Genomic DNA, 21,743 nt, shown 5'->3' on the forward strand with positions numbered 1-21,743 from the left:
TACTTAAATAGGTTTTCAATGTTTACTTTAAAGTCCTTGACTCTGCCCTGGTGCTTTTCCACTGCTGTTGACTGCTATATTTCCCCTTCCCTAATGTGTGTCAGGTTCTGTTAGTCAGTTTTTGTTTTGTTTTCCGAAACAGGGTTTCCCTGTAGCTTTTGGAGCCTGTCCTGGAACTCATTGTATAGACCAGGCTGGCCTCGAACTCCCAGAAATCTTCCTCCCTCTGCCTCCCAAGTGCTGGGATTAAAGGTGTGCGCCACTACCGCCCAACTTGTTAGTAAATTTTAATTGTATACTAGACATTATAGATAGCATATTATAGAGATTTTAAGTCCTATTTTCTTCTGTGGGATATTTTTATTTTTATAGGCAATTTAATTAGCATCTGATAATCATGAACTTGTGTGAATGTGGTTTAATGGTTTGTTACTGAGTTCTCAGAAAAATAATCGATCTTTAAACTGTCTTGGGCCTTGTCAGTTTGGTTTAAGTCTTTGGGGTTGATGTAGAATGGGCATTACTTTGAATTGCCTTTATTGCTAACATGGCAAATGACATTTTTTGATGTATCAAATGGCTGTCAGGGGTTAAACCTGTAATTACAGCTATCACCAGTCTGGCAATTACAGCGCCCCCAAGTGTTCTTTGACTATTTATGTGTCTTTCCTATTCTTAGCCTGAGCTAGGTGCTGTCTGGCAAGCCATGGGTGAGTCACTCACTACCAGACTTTAACTAGGAGCTGGCAAGATTGTTCAACTGGTTAAAGCTTCCCCCATGACCTTTGTTTTGTAGGCTTGCTCAAGTTGGGATGGTCTTTCCCACATTGGAATTATAAATAATTTTCTTAAGAATATAAGTTTTTTAAAGTGCCTTAAATATATCTGTGTTTTAAATTATATAAGGGGATACAACTCTATTACATGTTTCCTTGCTTTTCCAAAAGTTGTCCCTAGCAGTATTTAATAGTCTATCCTTTTCCTTCTGATTTAAAATTCCCCCTTCTGCCAAATAAACAGTGATCCATATCCAGATTCTGTTCTGTATTCTAGTGTTTGATTTATTAGGTCCTGTGTTGGTAGATCAGCACCACAGTGTTTAAATGAGTGTTTGTTTAAAGATCTAACTGAAAACATCAGTCACTATTGCATACGCTTTTTACTATTAACTTTGGGGTTATTTTATCCCATATAATAAAACTTTCCTAGCATTTCAACTTAAAAACTAATGTAGCCAGGCGGTGGTGGCACACACCTTTAATCCCAGGACTTGTGGGAGCCAAAGGCAGACGGATCTCTGAATTTGAGGCCAGCCTGGTCTACAGAGTGAGTTCAGGACAGCCAGAGCTACACAGAGAAAGCCTGTCTTGGGGGGAAAACAGAAAGAAAGATGAGTATGTTGTTGATGGTGTGCAGTGGGGTAAAAGCTCTGGACTCTGGCAATGTGAAACTTGTACACTGCAGAAATCTGTCTTCTTTCAAGCCCCTAATGATACACGAACCAAGTCTGAATTGCTATCCTAGAAAGAATTACTTAAACGTTTAATAACTCTTCTAACCAGAGTATCTGCATTTGCAGGTAAAAAGAATTAAAGTGGCAAAGTTACCAATCGCCCTGTGCAGGTGACTGTAAAACATATGCATAGTACACAAGGTGGGCAAGACACTGGCAGTGTTTCATAATGGAAGCATATTAAACAGTTCTCTTCGTGTACAGGCAAAGTTTTCCTTAAATTTTAATAGAAAATTCAGTCTCTAGGGAATAACACACCAGATATGCCCACCTGCTTACAAGAACTAGAAAAGCAAATGTGATGAAACACTTTTTAGATACCCAACACTGTGCCTTCAGCCACAGCACCCTGGAGACAGAGGCAGGCCAATCTCCATGAGTTCCAGGGCAACCAAGGCTACCCAGAGAAACCCTGTCTAGACACAGGGCAGCCAAGGCTACCCAAAGAAACCCTGTCTAGACGAGCCCCGCAGTACCAGGCCACAGCACACAGACAGGAAGAATAGAGCCAGAACAAAAAAAAAAAAAAAAAAAACAAACAAAAAGCCGGGCGGTGGTGGCGCACGGATCTCTGTGAGTTCGAGACCAGCCTGGTCTACAAGAGCTAGTTCCAGGACAGGCTCCAAAACCATAGAGAAACCCTGTCTCGAAAAACAAACAAACAAAAAAAACCCAAAAAACAAAAAAACAAAGAATAGAGCCAGAGCCTAGTAATCTCACTGCAGTGAAAGGTGTCATTGCAGTGAGAATTTGCAAGGCACAGTACCAGAGAGGATGGAACCTGCAGGGAGAAAGCGTCGCCTATCTGCAAAGGAACCACCTTGAACCATAAATGAATAGTGATTGGTGCAGACATGAGTGGACCCTCCTGAGGTCAGGGAAAGAGTAGGCAGGCAACTCCTCAACCTTATAAAATGCTGGGACTGCTTTGTGCTCTCGCTAGCCCATGGGGTAGAGGGCAGCTCTTAATACATGGGGCATTGGTCATAAAAAAGTTTCTCTTTTTTTTTCTTGAAGTAAATTTTAGCCCTAGACTGCAGGCTGCTCTGGAGCTGTTCTTGTTGCTTTTGAAAACAAGGCTCAAGGGTCAGCTGGTTCCAAGTCACCTATCTCAGCCTAGGAAAACACTACTGAAATTACTGTGGCAAAAGCAAACAACCATTGGTTACTAGTCACCGTGTCTAGGACCCAATCGTAAATTAGCAGATGCTTTGGTATATTATCACCATGTCTAATATCCAATGAAAAATTAGCAGACCCTTTGGTGTACTGTCACCGTGTCTAGGATCCAATCAGAAATTAGCAGACTACAGAGAAAAATACAGCCTCTAGTGTAGGAAAAATGTATCACTAGAAACAAAACCATAAATGACATGGTAAAGTCAGCAGATAAGGACATTAAAATATCTTATGTTTTATGTTTCATATAGTCAAAAAAGATGGAGAAAAGCCTGACCATGATAAAAAGAGAAATTAAAAAAAATTTTTTTAAGTGCTTCCATGCCATATCCCGATATGGGAAAATGTATTGGGATAAAAATGTACTGGGCCCAGTTAGGTGCCATCTGTAAAAGTTAAAGTGCAGGAAGAGTGAGCGTGGAAGCAGAATTATAGTAACGCTTAGAAGTTTTCCGAATGTAAAGGAAACCGTAAACCCACTGGTCCTCTAGGCCTGCACTCATGCAGAAGATACAGACAGGTGCACCGCCATTCCCTACAAAGTCAGAAAACACGTGAAAAGAAAAATTGTTGTATGTTCTTATGCCATTTGTGAAGTGGCAGCATACTATTTTAAGGTGAATTGTGTTGTTATGATGTGTGTTGTAAACTCTAGAGCAGTCCCTAAAGACAAAAGTGGAAACACCAGAGGCTAGAGAAATGGCTCAGGAATTTCTTCCAGAGGACCTGGGTTCTGTTCCCAGCACTGACATGGTGTTTTACAACCATCTGTAACTGAAGGCCTTCTTATGGCCTCTGAGGATACTACAATCATCTACATAAAATAAAAAATAAATGGAAGCAGCTTTGTTTTCAAATGTTCACTGCAATGTGTCATTGGTCTGGTTTGAAGACTCTGGCTTCTGCTATACCACTGGTACTGGCCCTCACTGAGACTCCCCTTGGATATCCTGCTGTTACCCTGAGTCATGGAGATCATGCAACTTTGATTCTGAAGGGCCAACCCCTTCATGTGCTCCAGCAGGTGGGGTAGATTTGGGGGTAGACCAGCTCAAAACCCTGGATGTGGGCTTGGATGGTAGCTGGCTAGCTCTCCTATACCCGTGCCACCTAGGCCAGCTCTCTCGAAATGCCCAGGAGAGGGGCAGGGCCAGCTCACAACATCCAGGCCAGCTCTCCAGCAGCCCTGGTGAGGGGTGGGACCAACTCACCATGACACTTGAACATCAACACAGACTCCTACTATGGTAGGGCTACGGACCCAGACATGGTGGTTGGGCCTAGACATCTCTTTTTCTCCCATCTCTCCTTTACACACTGGGTCATTATAATGGCAGGGCCTGTGGCCTCTCTAGAAAGTTTTTTTTTTATTAAAAAAAAAAATGGAATTGTAGATGAGACAATAGGAAAAATGGCAATATGGTAATCTTAAAGCTGATTATAACAATAACTTTATTGAATATAAATTGGATAAACATTCCATTCAAAAAGCAAGGATCATGAAGCTGGAAAAAACAAAGTGAGATAGTGTGTGTGAGTGTGAGAGTGTGTGTGTGAGTGTGAGAGTGTGTGTGTGTGTCATTGCTCTATTGATGTGAAGAGACCGTGACCTTTTAAAAAGAAACATTTAACTGGGGGCTTACTTGTAGTTTCAGAGGCTTAGTCCATTATCGTCATGGCAGCCACCATGATACTGGAGAAGTAGCTGAGAGTTACATCCTGATCCTCAAGCGTGGTATGGGCTTTTGAAACCTCAGAGCCCACCCCCAGTGATGTATTTCCTCCAACAAGGCCGCACCTCCTGATCCTTCTAAACCTTTCAAATAGTTCCACTCCCTGGTGAAAAAGCATTCAAATATGAACCTTACAGGAGCTATTCTTATTCAAACCACACATACACATTGCACATATAAATAAATGGAAGACGTATGTGTTACATTTACTTTAATATGAATTCCCAAATATGCTGTGTAGTCAGTATAGACAAAAATGAGTACAGAATGTCTAAGAATATTTACTTAAAATTTCAGAAAAGGCAACACAAGCAAGTCTGTGGCTGCCACAGCCAGAAGTTTAGGAAGACTGAGAAGATACCAGTGTTGGAAATGATCCGTATTGTAATTACCCGATGCTTGCAGGCTGTGCATTTGCTAGGACTTACTTTACGCACTGAGAACGTGTGGATTTTGTTGTGTGGAAATGTTCTCACACAAATAGATTCCTGAGAGCTGTGAGGAAATGAGTAAGAATGATTAGGACTTGAATGAGCTGAAAAAAACTCAGAACTGAAAAAATACTTACTCTACATAAAATTTTAAGTGTTATATATTCATATGTTTAAAATAAGCTTTACTTATCCACTACTTTTTTATGTTTAAACTATTAGGTTGAACTAAAGCGACAATATAATGACCACCACTCAAAACTGAGAGGCCTTTTGCCTGGCCGTCAGTGGTATGAAATTCAAGCATACAGAGCCTTAAACCAGGCTCTAGGCAGGTGAGTAAAGTCAAAGGATCACAGTGTTACAGTTTTGCCTGTGCCTGAGAAGAAACAATAATGTTTGCTACTTTTAACAATCAGTGTGGAAAGCTGGGCAATAGTGGTACAAGCCTTCAATCCTAGCACTCAGGAGGCAGAAGCAGGTGGATCTCTGTGAGTTCCAGGACAGCCAGGGCTACACAGAGAAATCCTGTCTCAAAAAGAAAAAAAAAAAATCGATGTGCTAAAATTTTATTTAGTTTGAACTCTAGGAAAGTATGTCTTTCATAGATGTCAGAAGTGTGAGTTGAGAACTGTGGCATGCACTTACCAGTTGTTACTGCTAACACTACCATCGTTATTCCAAGCTGTGGGATAACTTTTTAAGTTGTCATCTCAGAAATAATTTTTTAAATTTAATTTTAAGTTTTTGTTGTTCTCTTCAAACCAATTACATTGTTGAGCTGTTGTTATCTTGCTGTCTTTCCTGTCTGACATCCCATTTTCCTTGCCCCCCCAAATACACTGCATGTTTTTCTTGAGCATTTCGTTCTCACTGCCTGTTTCTGTTTGAAGTATAATATTCAGCTAATAGTTTTTAGAAAATTTTGAATATATATTTTTAAATTCCTGACTTTTATTTGTTATACTTGTTTTTAGAAAATTAAGTATTCTTACCTTCATTGATTTTTATATTAATATAAGTAACACATTGAGCTTCAAGAAAACTTGTGACGTACAAATTCCACTTGCATTTGTTATAATTTATAAACTCCACATATTAGCACGTTTGATTCTTCAGTTGATAATACCTAATAGCAATGCAAGTTGGAACCTCATAATTTAATTTTCTTGTTTTGTTTTCAAACTGGTTAATCTGAAAGTAAATTTCCTGGCTAAGGTCAGATAGTTATTAAATGACCCTTGGCCCCACCTACACTTTTAAAACCACAGGCTTGCTTTCCATCTATATTTCCTGCCTCTGTCCACTAATATTTTCACCATGAAGCCTTCCATATTCTGCCGTGCCTTTCTGCCTTGGAACATGAGCTTCCATGCCATTCATACGGCATAGTAGCAGTTACAACCTGTGAAGTCATGTCCTATGTGATGCCTTCCATCTCTTCACCTAGAGCTGTTTAGACCCTAAACCCAGGAGATTGTGTACATTATCTCTATTGTAGCATGTGTTTTATCATCAGGTAATAGCTTGTTTATATATTTGTGTCCCTTCCCATATATGTATATACTTGCATCCTCAGCAACTTCCTGTGTCTCAGCTTGACATTCATGCTTCAGAATTGCTTGGCAAATGGTGGAAAATGTAAGCTTTGCTGCATTGCCACGTTCTACATTGTCAACTAACTTCTATAGCTTCAAAACGTGTTTTTTCAAAGTTCCACAGAAGTCATGCGTTTGAAGTATCAACACACAGTGCTATGCCTTTGGTATTTTATTGATTGTATTGTCGCTTATTGATTTTCAGGGACACTGTCAGCAAAGGGAAATTTGTCGCAAAGAACTTTTTTATAATAAAGTTTTTAATGAAAAAATAACAATGAAATGAATGTTTTTTTTATTATGAGTGCTAATTGATATAAAGGTGTTTATAGTCAGGCAGTGGTGCCTTTAATCCCAGCAGTTGGGAGTCAGAGGCAGGAGGATCTCTGTGAGTTCAAGGCAAGCCTGCTCTACAGAATGAGTACCAGGACAGGCTACAAAGGTGCAAACAGAGAGAAACCCTGTCTCAAAAAAACAAAAACAAAAGCAAAAAAAAATTATTATAATTTGAAGCACTCCTATGAAAGACACATGCAGAAAACTGAAGTAAACAGAAGCCAATCAATTGTTTTAATGTCTTGCATGCATGTGGGGGAGTGGTGTGGTTATTGGGGTGGGAAATCCTTCTGTATATGTGTTGCTTTTATTGGTTAATAAAGAAGCTCTTGGGCCCATGACAGGACAGAATAGAGATAGACAGGAAAACTAAACTGAATGCTGGGAGAAAGTAGGCAGAGTCAAGGAGATGCTATGTAGCCATTGAAGGAGACAGATGCCTGGGAACCTTACCAGTAAACCACGAGCCTCGTAGTAAAATATAAAATAATAGGAATGGGTTAATTTAAGATGTAAGAGTTAGTTAATAAGAAGCCTAAGCTATTGGCCAAATAATGTTGTAATTAACACAATTTCTGTGTGATTATTTCTGGTCTGGACGGCCAGGAACAAACAAGCAGTCTCTGCCTACAGGTTATTTCTCTGAATGTGGCACTTAAAGTTAGCCAGACGGATGAGCCAGAGAACCCCAGGATCTACCTGGTTCTGCCCATCAGCGCTGGGATGCAGGAGTATGCTATCATCCTGGCTTTTCTGTAGGTTCTGGGGATCTGAACTTAGGATCTCATGCTTGCCCCATAAGTTTACTTACCCAGCCCCTCATTGTCATCTTTTTTAAAGACTGCATGGGCATTATAATTATCTGGAGTAGTAAGGTCTGTGGAATATAATAACAGCCTTCAGAAGCACACCAGATGGTTTTACAGCCAAGACACAAGAGTTTTTTCACTGTCTGCTTCACTTGTAGTATGGTATCATTTCTCAAGTAAGCATGATTCATTTGAGCAAGGCAGTAAAAACAATGGAAAAGGAAAAGGTGGACCCTTTTTTCTCTTTTAATGTTTTATTAATTTAAATGCCTCTCTACCAAAACCCACTTTAAATGCAAAGTGAACCCAAAATAGATTTCCCTGACTTCCTATTGATTTTCAACACCCTTCTGTAATAATGACAGTATATAACTTTGTCCTGCTCTGCCTTACGTTATGTGATCTGTTGTCCTGGAAACTGTAGCTTTCTGTAAAATAATGTCCAAGAAGAATGTCATATGAAATTTAAAAGTTTAAACTGTAAAAGTTGAACATATAATTGTTGCCGCTGCCTTAAAATCCCGTCTCAGCGAAGGGGTAAAAACGCCACACTCCAGAGAGAGAAGAGAAGGAACGGCAGACAGAGATGTCGTCACGTTTTTAATACTGGAAACCAGTTGAGTGACTAAATGACTTAACAGGCGGATTGGGCACAGTAATCACAGCTGATACACCATTTTTTAAAACTATCCCTCTGGAAATCTTGCTTTATTTTCAGTGTTTTATACACACTTTATTTTCCACTTTTTTGTAGGTGTATTCGACACAAAAATGATTGGGGAGCTCTTATTCTAGTGGATGATCGTTTTAATAGCAACCGAGATCGCTATACATCAGGTAAGAGTCTCAGTTTAGAGTAGAAATTGCTAATAGACTTTGTTTTTCCTTAGTAAAACAAAGCCACATGAGATCAACCTATTTGTGCAATATAATTGTGTTTAATATAATGCTGCCGTCAACATTATTTTACATTAGGTCTGTAGAACTTATAGTCTTAGTACCTGAAACTTTACACTGATGGGCCGTCAGTTCCCCATTATGTCCTCCCCCATACAGTGGCAACCGCTGTTTCCCCTTGAGTTCAGCAACGTTGATGATGCCTGCAAAGTTGAGTCATTCAGTGTCTGGCCTTCTGTGACTGTTGTGTTTCACTTAGTATGCTATCCTTAAGGCTCATCCATCTTGAAATACCCAACAGGACTTCCTTATTGTCTGTAGCTGAATAACGCAGTCTGTGCACGGTGTATTTCTCTGTTCATCTCCAAGTGGGGATTTTGGTTGTTTCTGCTTGTTGGATCCTGGGGACTACAGTGAACATGGTGGCTGGACAGTTTATCATATTTAAGAATGAAGCCACTGGATCATATGCAAGTTCTAGGCCAGCAGATATTTATGAAGATCAATCTTTCGAAGGTATCCCCTTATTTTTTTTCTTCTATGGTTTGCACACAAACCTGGAAACCTGGAGCACACTGCACAGCCTGCAGGAAGCTCAGCAGACTGGAGAATGTCTTTTCCAGCTGGCTCAGTTGGTCTGAACCTCTTCTGTGCTCATTGGCTGGGCCCTGCCTCTTGTACTTGGCTGACTTGAGTACCTTCCAGCAGTTCTTACTGCTTACATATACTTAGGGAAGACGGAGGCTGGCATATCTGGTCCAGAAACCTTTGCGCTTCTAGGGTAGAGAGAATGTTTAGAACAGTGCTTCTCCAGTGTAGTTGGACTTTCTTTGGACCATCAGCTCCTAAACAATGATAGAGACTTCTTAAATATGAAAGCTTGGCCTTGGCTTACGCTTGTTCCACACTAGCTCTTAAAACTTAATCCTTTTACATTAATTTACGTTCCGCCACGTGGCGCGCTGCCTCCCTTCCCTACAATACATCGCTAAAGTAGATCCGACTTCCTCAGCATCCTTCCTCTCAGAGTCTTCGCCTGAGTGCCTCTCTCCCCAGAAATCCCAACTATCCTCTTCTGCATAGTTCTGGCCATTCAGCTCTTTATTAAACCGTTCAGAAGGTACTTTAGGCAGACAAGGAGGGACAGAAACATCTACACACAGTATGATCAAATATTCTGCCACACTCAGCCTTCCTAGTGTTTCAACCCTTTAATACAGTTTCTCATGGTGACCTCCAGCCATTAATTTGCTGCTACTTCATAACTGTATTTTTGCTCCTCTTATAAATCATAATGTAAATTATATTTTCCAGTGCTCTATGAAAAGGTCATTCAACCCCACCCCCCAGGAGTTGCAACCACAGGTTGAGAACCGTTACTTTAGAAAAACACTGTATCTTAATGGGCTTTCCTCCAAGATGGACAGTTTGATCTCCACGCTACTCAACGTTTGCTTTTATGTGTGTGTACACGTGGTATATGTGTGCATGCGTGTGCATGTGTGTATATATGTGTGTATGTGTGTGTGATGCAGTCATGTGTGAATGTGGGCAAACACATGATGTGGTGCACGGGTAGAGGTAAGAATACACCCTCAGGTGGCTGTCCTCATCTTCGACCTTGTTTGAAACAAGGTATCTGTCGTTTTCTCATTGTGCGTTCCAGGTCAGGAACCAAGGGCTCCAGGGAATTCTCCCATCTCTGCCTCCCATTATCCCTGTAGGAGCGCTGGGGTTACTCATCCGGCTTTTACATGGGTTCTGAGGAGTCAGACTCCATTTCTCACTGTTGAATGGCAAGTGTTTACCCGCTAAGCCATCTCCCCAGCCCCAACATTTACTTTTCTGTCACCAACGCTTGTGTTAAAATCACAAATTACCCTTTTAAAGTCATAAATCTACCTATATATTTTATACTGATTATTTTGTATACTTTTATCTTTTAGATTCTGTGCCAAAATTAAAAGTGATTTGTGAGACTTGGATGTAGCTCAGTGGTCAAATGCTTCTCTGCTTACATGGGTCCTGGTTCAGTCCTCAGCCCTGGAAAATGGGGAGGGGTCGTTACTGCATTTGCATATTTGATAACTGTCTATACAGTTCCTTTATTAGCCAGCTGTGTTTTCATGAGCTACTGTGCTCCCTTTTCTAGTGATCATGAACTCCCTCAGTCTTTGTTAATCTGAGAAAGTCTGTCTCACCTGAATTTTTGATGGATAGTTTTACCAGATACAGCATTCCTAGTGAGTAGTTTCGGGCTTTTCTCTTCAGGGCTTTGGATATATCATCTCATTCCCTGGAAACCTCAGTGAGATTTCTCCTGAGAAATCCATTGACAGTCTTTGGAAGTGTCCTTGCCTAGGATGGATTGCTTGCTGCTTTTAAATTTTCTTTTCTTTATTCTTAGTTTGATTATAATCTATCTTTTGTTTTAATTTATTACTTTTTAAAGATTGAGCCTTGTCTACCTTGGCTCTCCAAATACTGGGATTACAAGCATGAAACCATTTTGCATCACTAAACTTGTTTTGAGATAGGGTCTTACTCTGCAGCCCTGGCTGACCTAGAACTCCCTGTGTAGACCAGGCTGGCCTCAAATTCGCAGAAGTCCACTCGCTCACCTCTGCATCCAGAGTGCTCTCAGAAGGGCATGCACCTGTCTTTAGTCTGTGTTTTTGAGGGCATCATGAAGTTTAGACTGTCTTTAAACTTGTTCTGTAGCCAAGATTAGTCTCAAATTCCTGATCCTCCTTTCACCTCTCTATAAATAAGCTTCCTAACTGCTTCATCTTTTCTAGGAGTCCCAAAATAGACCATTATGCCTAATTGTTGTCCCATAGTTCCGTTAGGCTTGCTTCACTTTATTATTATTATTATTATTATTATTATTATTATTATTATTACTCCTCTAACTGTGTTTCAGATCATCTTAGACTTTGCTAAGGTTTTCCTCTGCTTGATCAAATCTGCTCCTGAGCCCCTCTAGTGAGTGAACGTTTCGGCTCCAGAATTTGGTTCTTTCTTGTTTTTTCATTCTTTATCTTTTTGATGATTAATTCTCACACTCTTTCTCTTGTATCTCCCTCCTCCCCTCTTCTGCTCTCATTCTTTTTGCAGTTACCTCTTTCCTTTGATGGGGCTTGTCCCCTGTGTCTTTGTAACATTGTATTGGTCTCTACACACATTTGATGAAAGTCACCTCTCTCTCGGAAGTCTTTACTACAGCACCTTCGCATAGAAACACCTTCACTTGCCAGCCCTGCTAGGCGGCTGGCAGCCCCTCTGATCTTCTGTGTGGATCTAATGTCTTTGCATGCTCAGAGTGGATACCTAATTAGATGGCGGCCTTGCCAGTTTCTCTCTTTGCTCCTTTTCTCCCTAGAGATCAGAACCTATTGTGCATGCTGTCTGTCTGTTGTTGTGAGGCCTCTTACACAGCGGCCTGCTCCCCATCCGGCAGACTTGTTCTCAGCAGCCCCAGGCATTGGAGGATGAGCCATACAATGTCAGTGCTCCCAAGTGGCTGAGAGTCCAGTCCTAAGCAGTTCACTGGAAAACTGGCACCCGTTCCTCACTATTCTTCTCTATGCTGAAGCGCTGCTGAGCTGGAGCAGCCTCTGTCCTGTCCTCTGTCCTGGTTCTGGAGCAGCAGCCTGCGGCCAGCACTGCAAGACGAGCAGACAGAAGCAAATGCTGCTTCAGAACCTTGGGCCTACTCTCTCTCCAGTCTCCTTCCCAGGGACTTCTCTCCTAGCCTGTGGCGCTGTTCCGAGACAGGGGCTGTGGTGAGAAGGTGCCACACATTTTCCTGCCTGCTCTGATGCAATTGGTTTAGCCTGGGTTCCAGAACTTTTTTACTTGTCCCTGGATTTCACATAAAGGGGTTTGGGCCATGAATTATTGGATCCATGTTTCTATAGGGTTTCCTGTTCTGCCATCATAATTTTTTGATATTTTTTTATAGCTTCTATTTTTATGACTTGTGTGTGTTATGTGGAGTGTGTATGTGTACATGGGGCTACAAATGCATGTGTGTGCATGTACTTGGATGTCAACCTCAGGTTTGGTTCCTCAAGAGCCGTCGGCTTGTTTGCTGAAACAGGATCGCACTGGTTAGGCCAGGCTGGCTGGCCACAGGTCCCAGGGATCTGCCTGTTCCACTTCCTCAGCAGTGGGATTACACGTGTGCACCACCACTCCCAGCTTTTTAACGTGAGTTCTAAGGAGCAGATTCAAGTCTCCGTATTTGTCAAGAAGCACTGTATTGACTAAACCATCTCTCTAGACCTCTATGGCTTCATTGTTAATAATGAAGAATTTGAGAATTTGAATCATGAGATCAAACATGGACAGTTTCCACTAACTGAAAAGTTAGTCTTTGAATTCTCATGTGTTTGTGAAAAGTCTTTATAAATGAGAAATTTTTTTAGTCATTGACTATTAAATTATTGCTTCTCAGTTTTATAGGATGTGGTACATAATTTAAAAATGTAGCAATATTTTTTGCCATTGTCAAAGAAAAAGGTCTTTCTCAAAAATTAATTTTTCAAAAAATACTAAGGTTTTCACTCATGTAAGTGCATCTTTTGACTGCCTGTCTGATTTGTTTTCAAGTTTGCTGTTACATTTATTTGCTTGTTTCTTTATGTTTCCATTCTTCTGAGCTTTATTTAAAGAACTAGGGAGATGGCTCAGTTGGTCAGCGCTTATCATGCAAACATTAGGGCCAGAGTTCATATCTCCAGCACCCACATAAAAGCCAGGTGTGGGGAGCACTTCTGTAACTCCTGTGTTGCAGGGAAGGGAGGAAGGCAGCTTGCTGGAGTTCTCTAGAGCTTGCTGGAGTTTGCTGGCCAGGTGGTGTAGCCAAACTGTCAAGCTTCTACTTCAAGGAGAAATCCTGTCTCAAAATAAAGTGGAGAATAATTGAAGAAGGTGCCTAACTTCAATCTCCAGCATCCACACATAGGCAAACACAGGGTGTGCACACACATAAACAATATGCATACATACAAAATAAAGTTCATGTTAGTCAAAGCAGTGTTTCCTAAAAGGAAATAGAGTGCAGGTGGCCAGAAAGGTGCGTAGATGGCCGTCTAACAGGTGGTCCGTGCCCATGGTTTGCATCCACTGTGACACAGTGCCGGAAATATGCTCGTTGTCACGGGGCTCTTGGCATTTAAAGCAGAGTATATTGCTCTAAGGGTTTTTTTTCCCCCTACTTTTGTTGTGTCTAAACAAAGCAGCACCTCAGATCAAGCAGTAACTAAAAGCAAAAATACTAAGTACTAGTGTTTAGTCAGTAGGTGGAGCTCAGACCCTGCCGAGTGTTCAAAGACTGCCAATGACGTCTTGTGCTAAAAAGACTTTCTTTGTTTATGAAAAGGTCAAAATGAAGAAATGATAGCACTAAAATTTTTCAGTTTTAGAGAATTTCACATTTCCATTTGATACACTCATTTTTCAAAACAAAGTTAATGTTAGTGTTTTTCTTAAAAAATAAAAACTCAAATTTTTATTTTATAACTCAGATTTATTAATGTTTTAGAATCAAATATTTCCCAATTTCTGTATTTTTTTAATTTTTGGATATTCATAAATTATGAAGTGTTTTCTTTGGTAATACTAACATGATGCATTAAATTTATTTTAATGACAAATTTTTGTTGAAATTACAGTGTAATAATTTAGGTTATGTGAAACCCTGTTTTATCGTCTTTAAGCGTATTAATGCCTTGATGACTTTTTGAGCTGCTAGTTGCGGGGCTGGGAGGCAGCTCGGTGGGTAAAATGCTTACTGCCCAAACTTGAGGGCCCAAGTGCAGATTCTCAGCACATACGTGAAAGCCGCCTGAGGGTGCATACATTTGTGATATCAGAAATGCAGGGAAGGAGAAAAAACAGATCTTGGGGACTTGCTTGGCCAACCTTTGTAACCAAAACTGTGAGTTCTAGGTTCACTGAGGAGAGATCTTGTCTCCAAAAAGTATGGTGGAAAATAATACAGGAAGACACCCAGCATCAGCCTCTGACCTTCATGAGCTCACAAGCCGCATACGCGCACACGTGTTTACCACACACACATGCACGCATACACACAAATAAGTGACTACTTTTAAAAAGCACAATTGTTTCAAAAAACAATGCCAGTTTTTTGCAGCATTATCTAGGGATATTTGTTCTATGATAATCCGGATATTTTTTAAATCTAAATATTTTTTATTTTAGTTTAAACTAACTATACTACAAAACACCTTAAGCTCTTACTAAGGTTCATTTTATATAGTTTCATGCACCCTTTCAGCATGTCCCTGATCAAATCATAATCTCTTGTGTTCATTAATGTGTAAATAAGTAACAATTTGAATAGACACGATTTTCTCCAGGAAAATGTTGCATCTTCCACTCCCAGAGTAGTTTGAGGAATGAGTAGAAGAAGGGACAAAATTTAAACAAAACAAAACAAAGAAACTGAGACTGAATCTTGAGTTTATTTTTGGAAAAGGAGGCAAATTTAGTTTTATAACATGGAATTCTGTGTTCTTTATAGTTTCTTGCCCTGCATGGTATTGCTATGCATATTTTGAGGTATTTTAATTTTTTGTTTTATTCATTATTATTGTATAGGAGCGTTATGATGTAGCGGGAGTGCCCTTGGGCAAGTGTAGAGGTCAGAGGACACTTGGAAGTTAATTTTCTCCTTCCACCCTTGCATGGGTTTCAGGAGCTGAACTCAGGCTTGCACGGCACGTACACTCTTGACTTATATTACTTGCCCAATTTTGAGGAATTTTGATAAAACAATTTATAGACGCGTCTGACTTGCAGCGGTTCGAAGGCGGCACACATTCAGCAGAAACCACACTGCAGAGCGGTTTGCTCTTTGCCTAGCTGGTGATCGGGTGTCTGAGATGCTGGCAGCAGCAGGAACTGCACCCCCAGTGTGTCCAGTGATCACAACAGCAAGCATGTGGTGCTCTCGGCTCCCTGTGTGGCTAAGCTCTGCTGGGGTGGGTTAGGCACACTGCCTGCATTTTCAGCTTGCTAAGTATTTTGAAACTAATGATGCATTTTTCAGGCCATAATCCCTTCATAGATCATATACATGCAAATATATATTTTTATATATTCAAATATATAAAAGATTGAAAATCATTCCTTATGTTCAAATGCAAATTAGGTTGCTTCACTAGAAACAATAAAGTTAATCTTAATGCATAAATATTTTGGTTACTAAGTAACCAGTTTCTCACTTGGCCCCGCTGTTTTTTAGGACTCTCTAAATGGGTGAGGCAGCAGATCCAGCACCACTCAACCTTTGCAAGTGCCCTGGAGTCCCTGACTGAGTTTTCTAAAAGGCACCAGAAAGTTACTAACCGATCCAAAAAAGACAAAGAATGTATAAAAGACAGGGAGTCTACTCTGAAAGCGGCCTGTTTGGAGGATAGCTCTGTGACAAGCGTGTCAAAAGCAAGTCATCTATCATCAGAAAATTCTAGGGAAGAAGAAGCAAAAGTGTGTGTCCAGGAGCTGCAACATCCCCGAATGGCTGCTAAAAACCCTTCTGTACCGAGTCACGGCGTCTCCAGAAGGAAGAAAAGTATGTTGAATTCTTTTCATTTACCTATTCATGATGTAATAGGGCAATGATAATGATTTGGGTACAGATTAATTTCCTGAAATATGTTAGTTTATAGCATGAAGTATTCATAAGATAATACAGCATGTTTGAATGAGGACAGACTTTTGTTAAAATACCAAAGTGTATTTTCTGCTTTTCCATTAACTTTGCCACTTAACTAGCATTATAATTGTGAGCAAGCCACTTGACCTTTTAAAATTATAAGAGAAAATGTGAATAACCTGCCTGCCCAACCCTCTAAGTTGAATTGTAAAACTCAAATAAGATAATAAATATAGCATTGTAAGATGCTATAGAAGTGGTAGACGTTGTTGTAAAGGCTTTATAAAAATTGAGCTAAACTGGGTATCATGGTGCATACCTGGAACCCCATAATCCAACACGCTGGAGGCAGAGGTGAGAGAATCAGGAATTCCAGGCCAGGACTGCTGAGATGGCTCAGCAGGTAAAGGTACTTACTGTCACGTGTGACAACCTGGAAAGAATAAACTTACTCCTACAAGGTGTCACTATGAGCTCCGCGTGCATGCCTGATATGCACACCCCATCACCATACACACAATAAATAAATGTCAGATTTTAGACAGGAATAGTAATAGTAATACAAAAGTATTAAATTAAAAAAAAAAAAAAGAAAGAAAGAACTCAAGGCCAGCCAGCCTTAACTGCATCAAGCCTCTGTAGTTGAAAGGTCCCTGGGATGTGAATCATTTGTTCTAAATGATAAAAAAAAATCCTGTCTTGGGCTGGAGAGATGTCTTAGCAGTTAAGAGCACTGGCTGCTCTTCCAAAGGTCCTGAGTTCAATTCCCAGCAACCACATGGTGGCTCACAATGAGATCTGGTGCCCTCTTCTGAAGTGCAGACAGAACACTGTATACATAATAAATAAATAAATCTTAAAAAAAAAAAAACCTTGTCTTCAAGTGTTAGAAATCATGGACGTATCAGGGATTGAACCCTGGCTCATCCTGTTGGCTTGTTTTATGTTTAAAGTTCAATGCAACTAGGTCCTATTTATTTGTTTACATAATCCAAAAGCAACAAAGTTGAACAATTGTATTTTTATCCTAGAATAGCTAGCCTACTTGAATAGATGAAGCAGACATAATATGGACCATAAAATCTAAAATATTTGCCATCTGGCCTGTAACAGGAAAAAAAATGCCAGATTCTGGAGATTGGGTATAATTTTAATAATCAGTGTAGCTTAAACATCCCCGTTCTCAAATATTTTATGCTATGTGCTTTTAAGAAAGTATCAGAGTGACTTCAAGGCTGTTACAGCGGCAATCAGGAAACCCAGGATCCAGTTCCCATCCTACATGCTGACCAGTTTTATAATTTGAGGAATAACAATGGTAGCCTTGCAACCCTCAGTGTTCTTGAGAGGGTTAGGCTTTTTCTTGGTCACTAATGAGTGGATTTTTGAGGCAAACTTCTCTTTTTTTTTTTCCTCCTACAGGGCTGGATCCAGCCTTGCACATGCTGGCCAGCGCTCTACACTGCAGCGCCCCCCAGGCAGCGGCCTGTTCCCTCTTCACTTGGTCGTTTCCTCTTCCTTTTTACCCTTCCTCTTCTTGGGCAGCATTGTAGTCTTCATAGCATTTATATTTTGGTCATTTGCAAATAGGATTTTAACTCAGGCCAGGAACTACTGGAGTACCACTGTTTCTTTAGAGTTGACATTCTCTCCTCTAAATTCCAAGATGAAAGTTCAGTGTTGCAGTGGGTAGCTGCTATTAAATACTGACTTCAACTGCTGTTAAAGTATTTCTAATAAAAAAAATAGCATTTTAGGGCTGGAGAGATGGCTCAGAGGTTAAGAGCACTGGCTGCTCTTCATTCTCAGCAACCACATGCTGGCTCACAACCATCTGTACTGAGATCTGGCGCCCTCCTCTGGCGTGCGGGCATACATCGAGGCAGAATGTTGTACACATAATAAATAAATAAATCTTAAAAAAATAAAAAAAATAGCATTTTAATACAACAGTTAATATTACCTAGGAGCACAGAGTTAAGACTGATTTAAGTTTTATGTTCCTAGGTGATCCAATACTAAGAAAAGAGTCTGTTCAAACAGTGAAAACAGAGAAAAATGTCATTTCCAGATCCTCAAGCCCAACTTTCGGGAAGCAAGCAGAGCCAATCAACTGGCCTATCTTTAATTCTCTGAGACGGCACTTAACTAGTAAAGGAAAGAATTGCACACCTGCACGTGTGTCATCAGAGAGCCATGCCTCTAGTTCTTCCACCTTCAAAACAGAAGAAACAGAAGATAAAACTGCTTTGCCACCCATGGATAAATATGTGTCCTCAAACGAAACAGCAAACGCGTCATTAGCACCTTGCTCTCAGTCAGAAGTTATGACTCCTGCCAAGAACCATTCCAAACAGCCGCTCTGCTCAGAGAAAGACCTACATCCAGATAGTGAATTGCCTCCAGTGAGTGAAGAGCCCAGGCGGTCCGGCTCAGGTAAAGCTATTGAAACGGAAGCAGAAGACGACTGTCTGTGTTACACACCTGAACTTTTTGATCCTGTTGATACTGATGAAGAAAAGACTGAAGTAGATGAAACCGATAGATCCAGTAATAATTCAGCAGAAGACCTTTTTGAAACTGTAACTGGCTGCAGCCAGAAATGAAAGTCAAAGGTTGCAGAGACACAAAGTTGAGTGGAGTCATTCCGGTGGAACAGAGCCGACCACTCGTGTACGCACTTAGAGCTGGGAGAGCTCACGCGAGACTGAGACGTGAGGACCTATAAGCAGTGGTGGGAGGGGCTCCCTGACGTTAGGTAATGCTGTCAGGGTTTTGTTGAGCCTCACTGTGTAAATAAAAATTTGTACTTTGGGTAAATGTTATAATTTTAATTTTTTACATATATTTCCATTTTAATTCATTAGCAGATTTGTCTATTTTATGCTCAGAAATACAAGTTTTATCCTAGAGTTTTAACTAGGTAATCCATACAAAGTACTTTCCTCTAATATTTAGTTTCCTGAGGCACTTCCAGGTTCACACAGTTACTCATATTTTATAGCTCACTTAATGTGGCTTCATACTAATATACAAAGATTAAGCTCAGTTAAATCTAGACACACTTCATCCATATGTTACCGTATATTTTAATTCAAATTCGCAGAAGATGTTTCTAGAAAGCATAGTTTATCTTCAAAAGCTTGCTGTTTCATTAGCCTCCTTAGGTTGGGCATAGCGTATGCAGCTACTTTCCCAGCGCGTGGAAGACTGAGGCTCTGGGCCTGTTTCAAAGTCTAAAGAAAAAAATTGTTTAGAACTAGTTTATTAGAATGAAAAAGGAAAGAGTATACATATTTCCTTGAAATTGGGGCATTTTTGTTTGCTAAAACTAAAATATCAGGAACAAAATTATATGCAGTTATAGGATGTCATTTGAAATATTCCAAGTATCAATTTTAAATTTTTAGCTCCCCTGACATCATAGAGAGTGATATGCCTCAATCTCTGGCCTCCACATACACATGCACAGACCACAACGTGTACGCTTGTACACACACTCGTGTACACGTACACATGTACACATATATGAAAATAATACACAGCTCCTAGCAGTGCCAGCGATGTGGTACATTCTGGTATAAAGTTTTAATTCTGTAACTATTAAATTGGAAGACTTGGTATGTAAATTTAATAAATAAGGAAATGTTACATATATATGTGTGTGTATATGTACACATGTACTCATATAATAAGACAGTCTCTGAAATAGGCTCCCTTAAAGAACAGGAATCTACTGTGAATTTGGGGGGTATGCAAGTTTCAGGGAGTGGAGCTGTATATCAGATCAGTATTTATAAAAGGCGGTCGCCTCTCACAGTCCAAAATTACGTCCACTGACTTTTCCCCCAAAGAATGGACGTTTAGACTTTTTAGGATGCTTTGAATTGAGAGTCTGGTGCCTGTATGTGTGGCTGGAAATCAAGCCCAGGGCCTCACATGCTAAGGGGCATTCTAGCATGGAGCCGAATCCAGCCTGAACTGAGACTTTATAAGGCGTTAACTACTCTGCATGGTTTATTATCAAGTCAAAAATTCCCAGTAGTTATATTTTATGTTCTTTTGAGTAAGTGCATTATCACATATGCATGTATTTGCTCTCATTTTGATAGCATTTAGATCTGGTACATGAAATTTAAATCGACAACTTACCAAGGCAGGAATTTATCTGTGAATTTAGAAAGTGATTTCTGCATTGTTTTGGAAAAAACTTTCTCCTATTGTGGATCTTAAATCATAGATGGGGGAGTAGAGAATGCGTGGAGGAGGACGGAAACATGGCCTCTGCTCCTAGCTGGGCCTCAGACTTGATACTCGCATGGCGTTATTACCCTGCCGTTCATGAAATTCGTTTCATTGATAAAATACGGACATTAGGACTATAAAGGCTTGCAAATCCTTTAAGCAATTTAAAGGAATATCTGTTGGTATTTTATTCTGAGTCCATTTTTGTTCCAAAATGCTTAAAATAAAGCATACAGTTGTATAGAAAAGTTCAGCTGTCTTATCTGCAATCTGGGAACATACGGGGGTGTGTGGTGACTTTGAACACTGGGTATTTATTTTAACTGGTGCCGTTTGAGCATTTCTGATACCTGTGGAGGGTTGCCCTTCTTTTCCCGTTTGTGTTGTTTGGTTGGGTGTTTTGTTTTTGTTTTTGAGACAAGATTTCATGTATTCCACTCCAGCCTTGAACCCCCAGTTCTCCTCTTTAGTCTTCCAGACTCTGGGTCGAGTGTAGGGTCTCCCACCCGGCTTGAAATCACCTTTAGAGGAATCATTAAACTACACGAAAAACATCAAACAAATCATTTTGCAGTTAGGTACCCAACTTAACCACCAATACATGAATTTTTTCCAAAATCTAACACTCTGCATATTACTAAATAGTTTTCAGAGATGTTCCACAAGCTCTCAGAATTTCAAAAATATTTACAATTCTTTATACAAGGATAGCATTGTAATAGATCAGAGGGTCTCCTCAGGTTATCATTCAGAACAAGATGATCGTCCCGAAAGTAAGCTACTGGCCTTTTGAGAGTAGGAGATAGACCATTTTGCTAGTGATAACAAGAGATGCTTTTAGAGTTAAAATTGGAACACAGAAGGACGTGCAAAGGAGTACCTGACACAGAGCAGTTAGTGAGGTCGCTGCGCCTCTGCTGTACCCCCGGCTTCCGCGATGCCTTCCCTCACTATGGACAAATAAATGGCAATAGTAACTGTTACAGACCCAAAGAAAAATGCTCTGGCTGGTTTATTTTTCCAACTCTTTGAAATACATAGCAGAAATTATCAAGTAGTTTGTCTTAAATGTTTAATACACAAGAAGTAATCATTTAGCATTACATTTATGGTCGAAAGTGTATACAGCACAAAGGCCGTACGCCAGCTCTGCCAGCTGGAGACTGGCTATTCATGAAAGGAAGGTATATGTAGAGAGTACACAGCTGAATGGTAGCTGGACCACGTGTAAGGAACTAATGAGCACCCTTAACTGTATCCCTACTGTGCATTTTATTATTATATGGTTTTGAAACCGGGCACTGTTTCTGTGTCCATA

General features: G+C 40.2%; 1 protein-coding gene across 1 annotated transcript in view; it reads left to right on the forward strand.

The window, feature by feature from the left end:
- Brip1 (BRCA1 interacting helicase 1) overlaps window positions 1-20,674 on the forward strand; it is a 110,231-nt gene extending 89,557 nt beyond the window's left edge. The window contains 5 exon segments of the mRNA XM_050119516.1: window positions 5,079-5,191; window positions 8,354-8,436; window positions 15,770-16,096; window positions 18,188-18,766; window positions 18,769-20,674. Of these exon segments, the coding sequence (XP_049975473.1) occupies window positions 5,079-5,191; window positions 8,354-8,436; window positions 15,770-16,096; window positions 18,188-18,766; window positions 18,769-18,908 (1,242 nt within the window). The 3' untranslated portion in view covers window positions 18,909-20,674.
- Window positions 20,675-21,743: the final 1,069 nt, after the last annotated feature.

The sequence above is a fragment of the Alexandromys fortis genome, unplaced genomic scaffold, assembly GCF_014885135.2.
Source record: "Alexandromys fortis isolate MF-2015 unplaced genomic scaffold, M_Fortis_MF-2015_v1.1 scaffold_173, whole genome shotgun sequence".
NCBI lineage: Eukaryota > Metazoa > Chordata > Mammalia > Rodentia > Cricetidae > Alexandromys > Alexandromys fortis.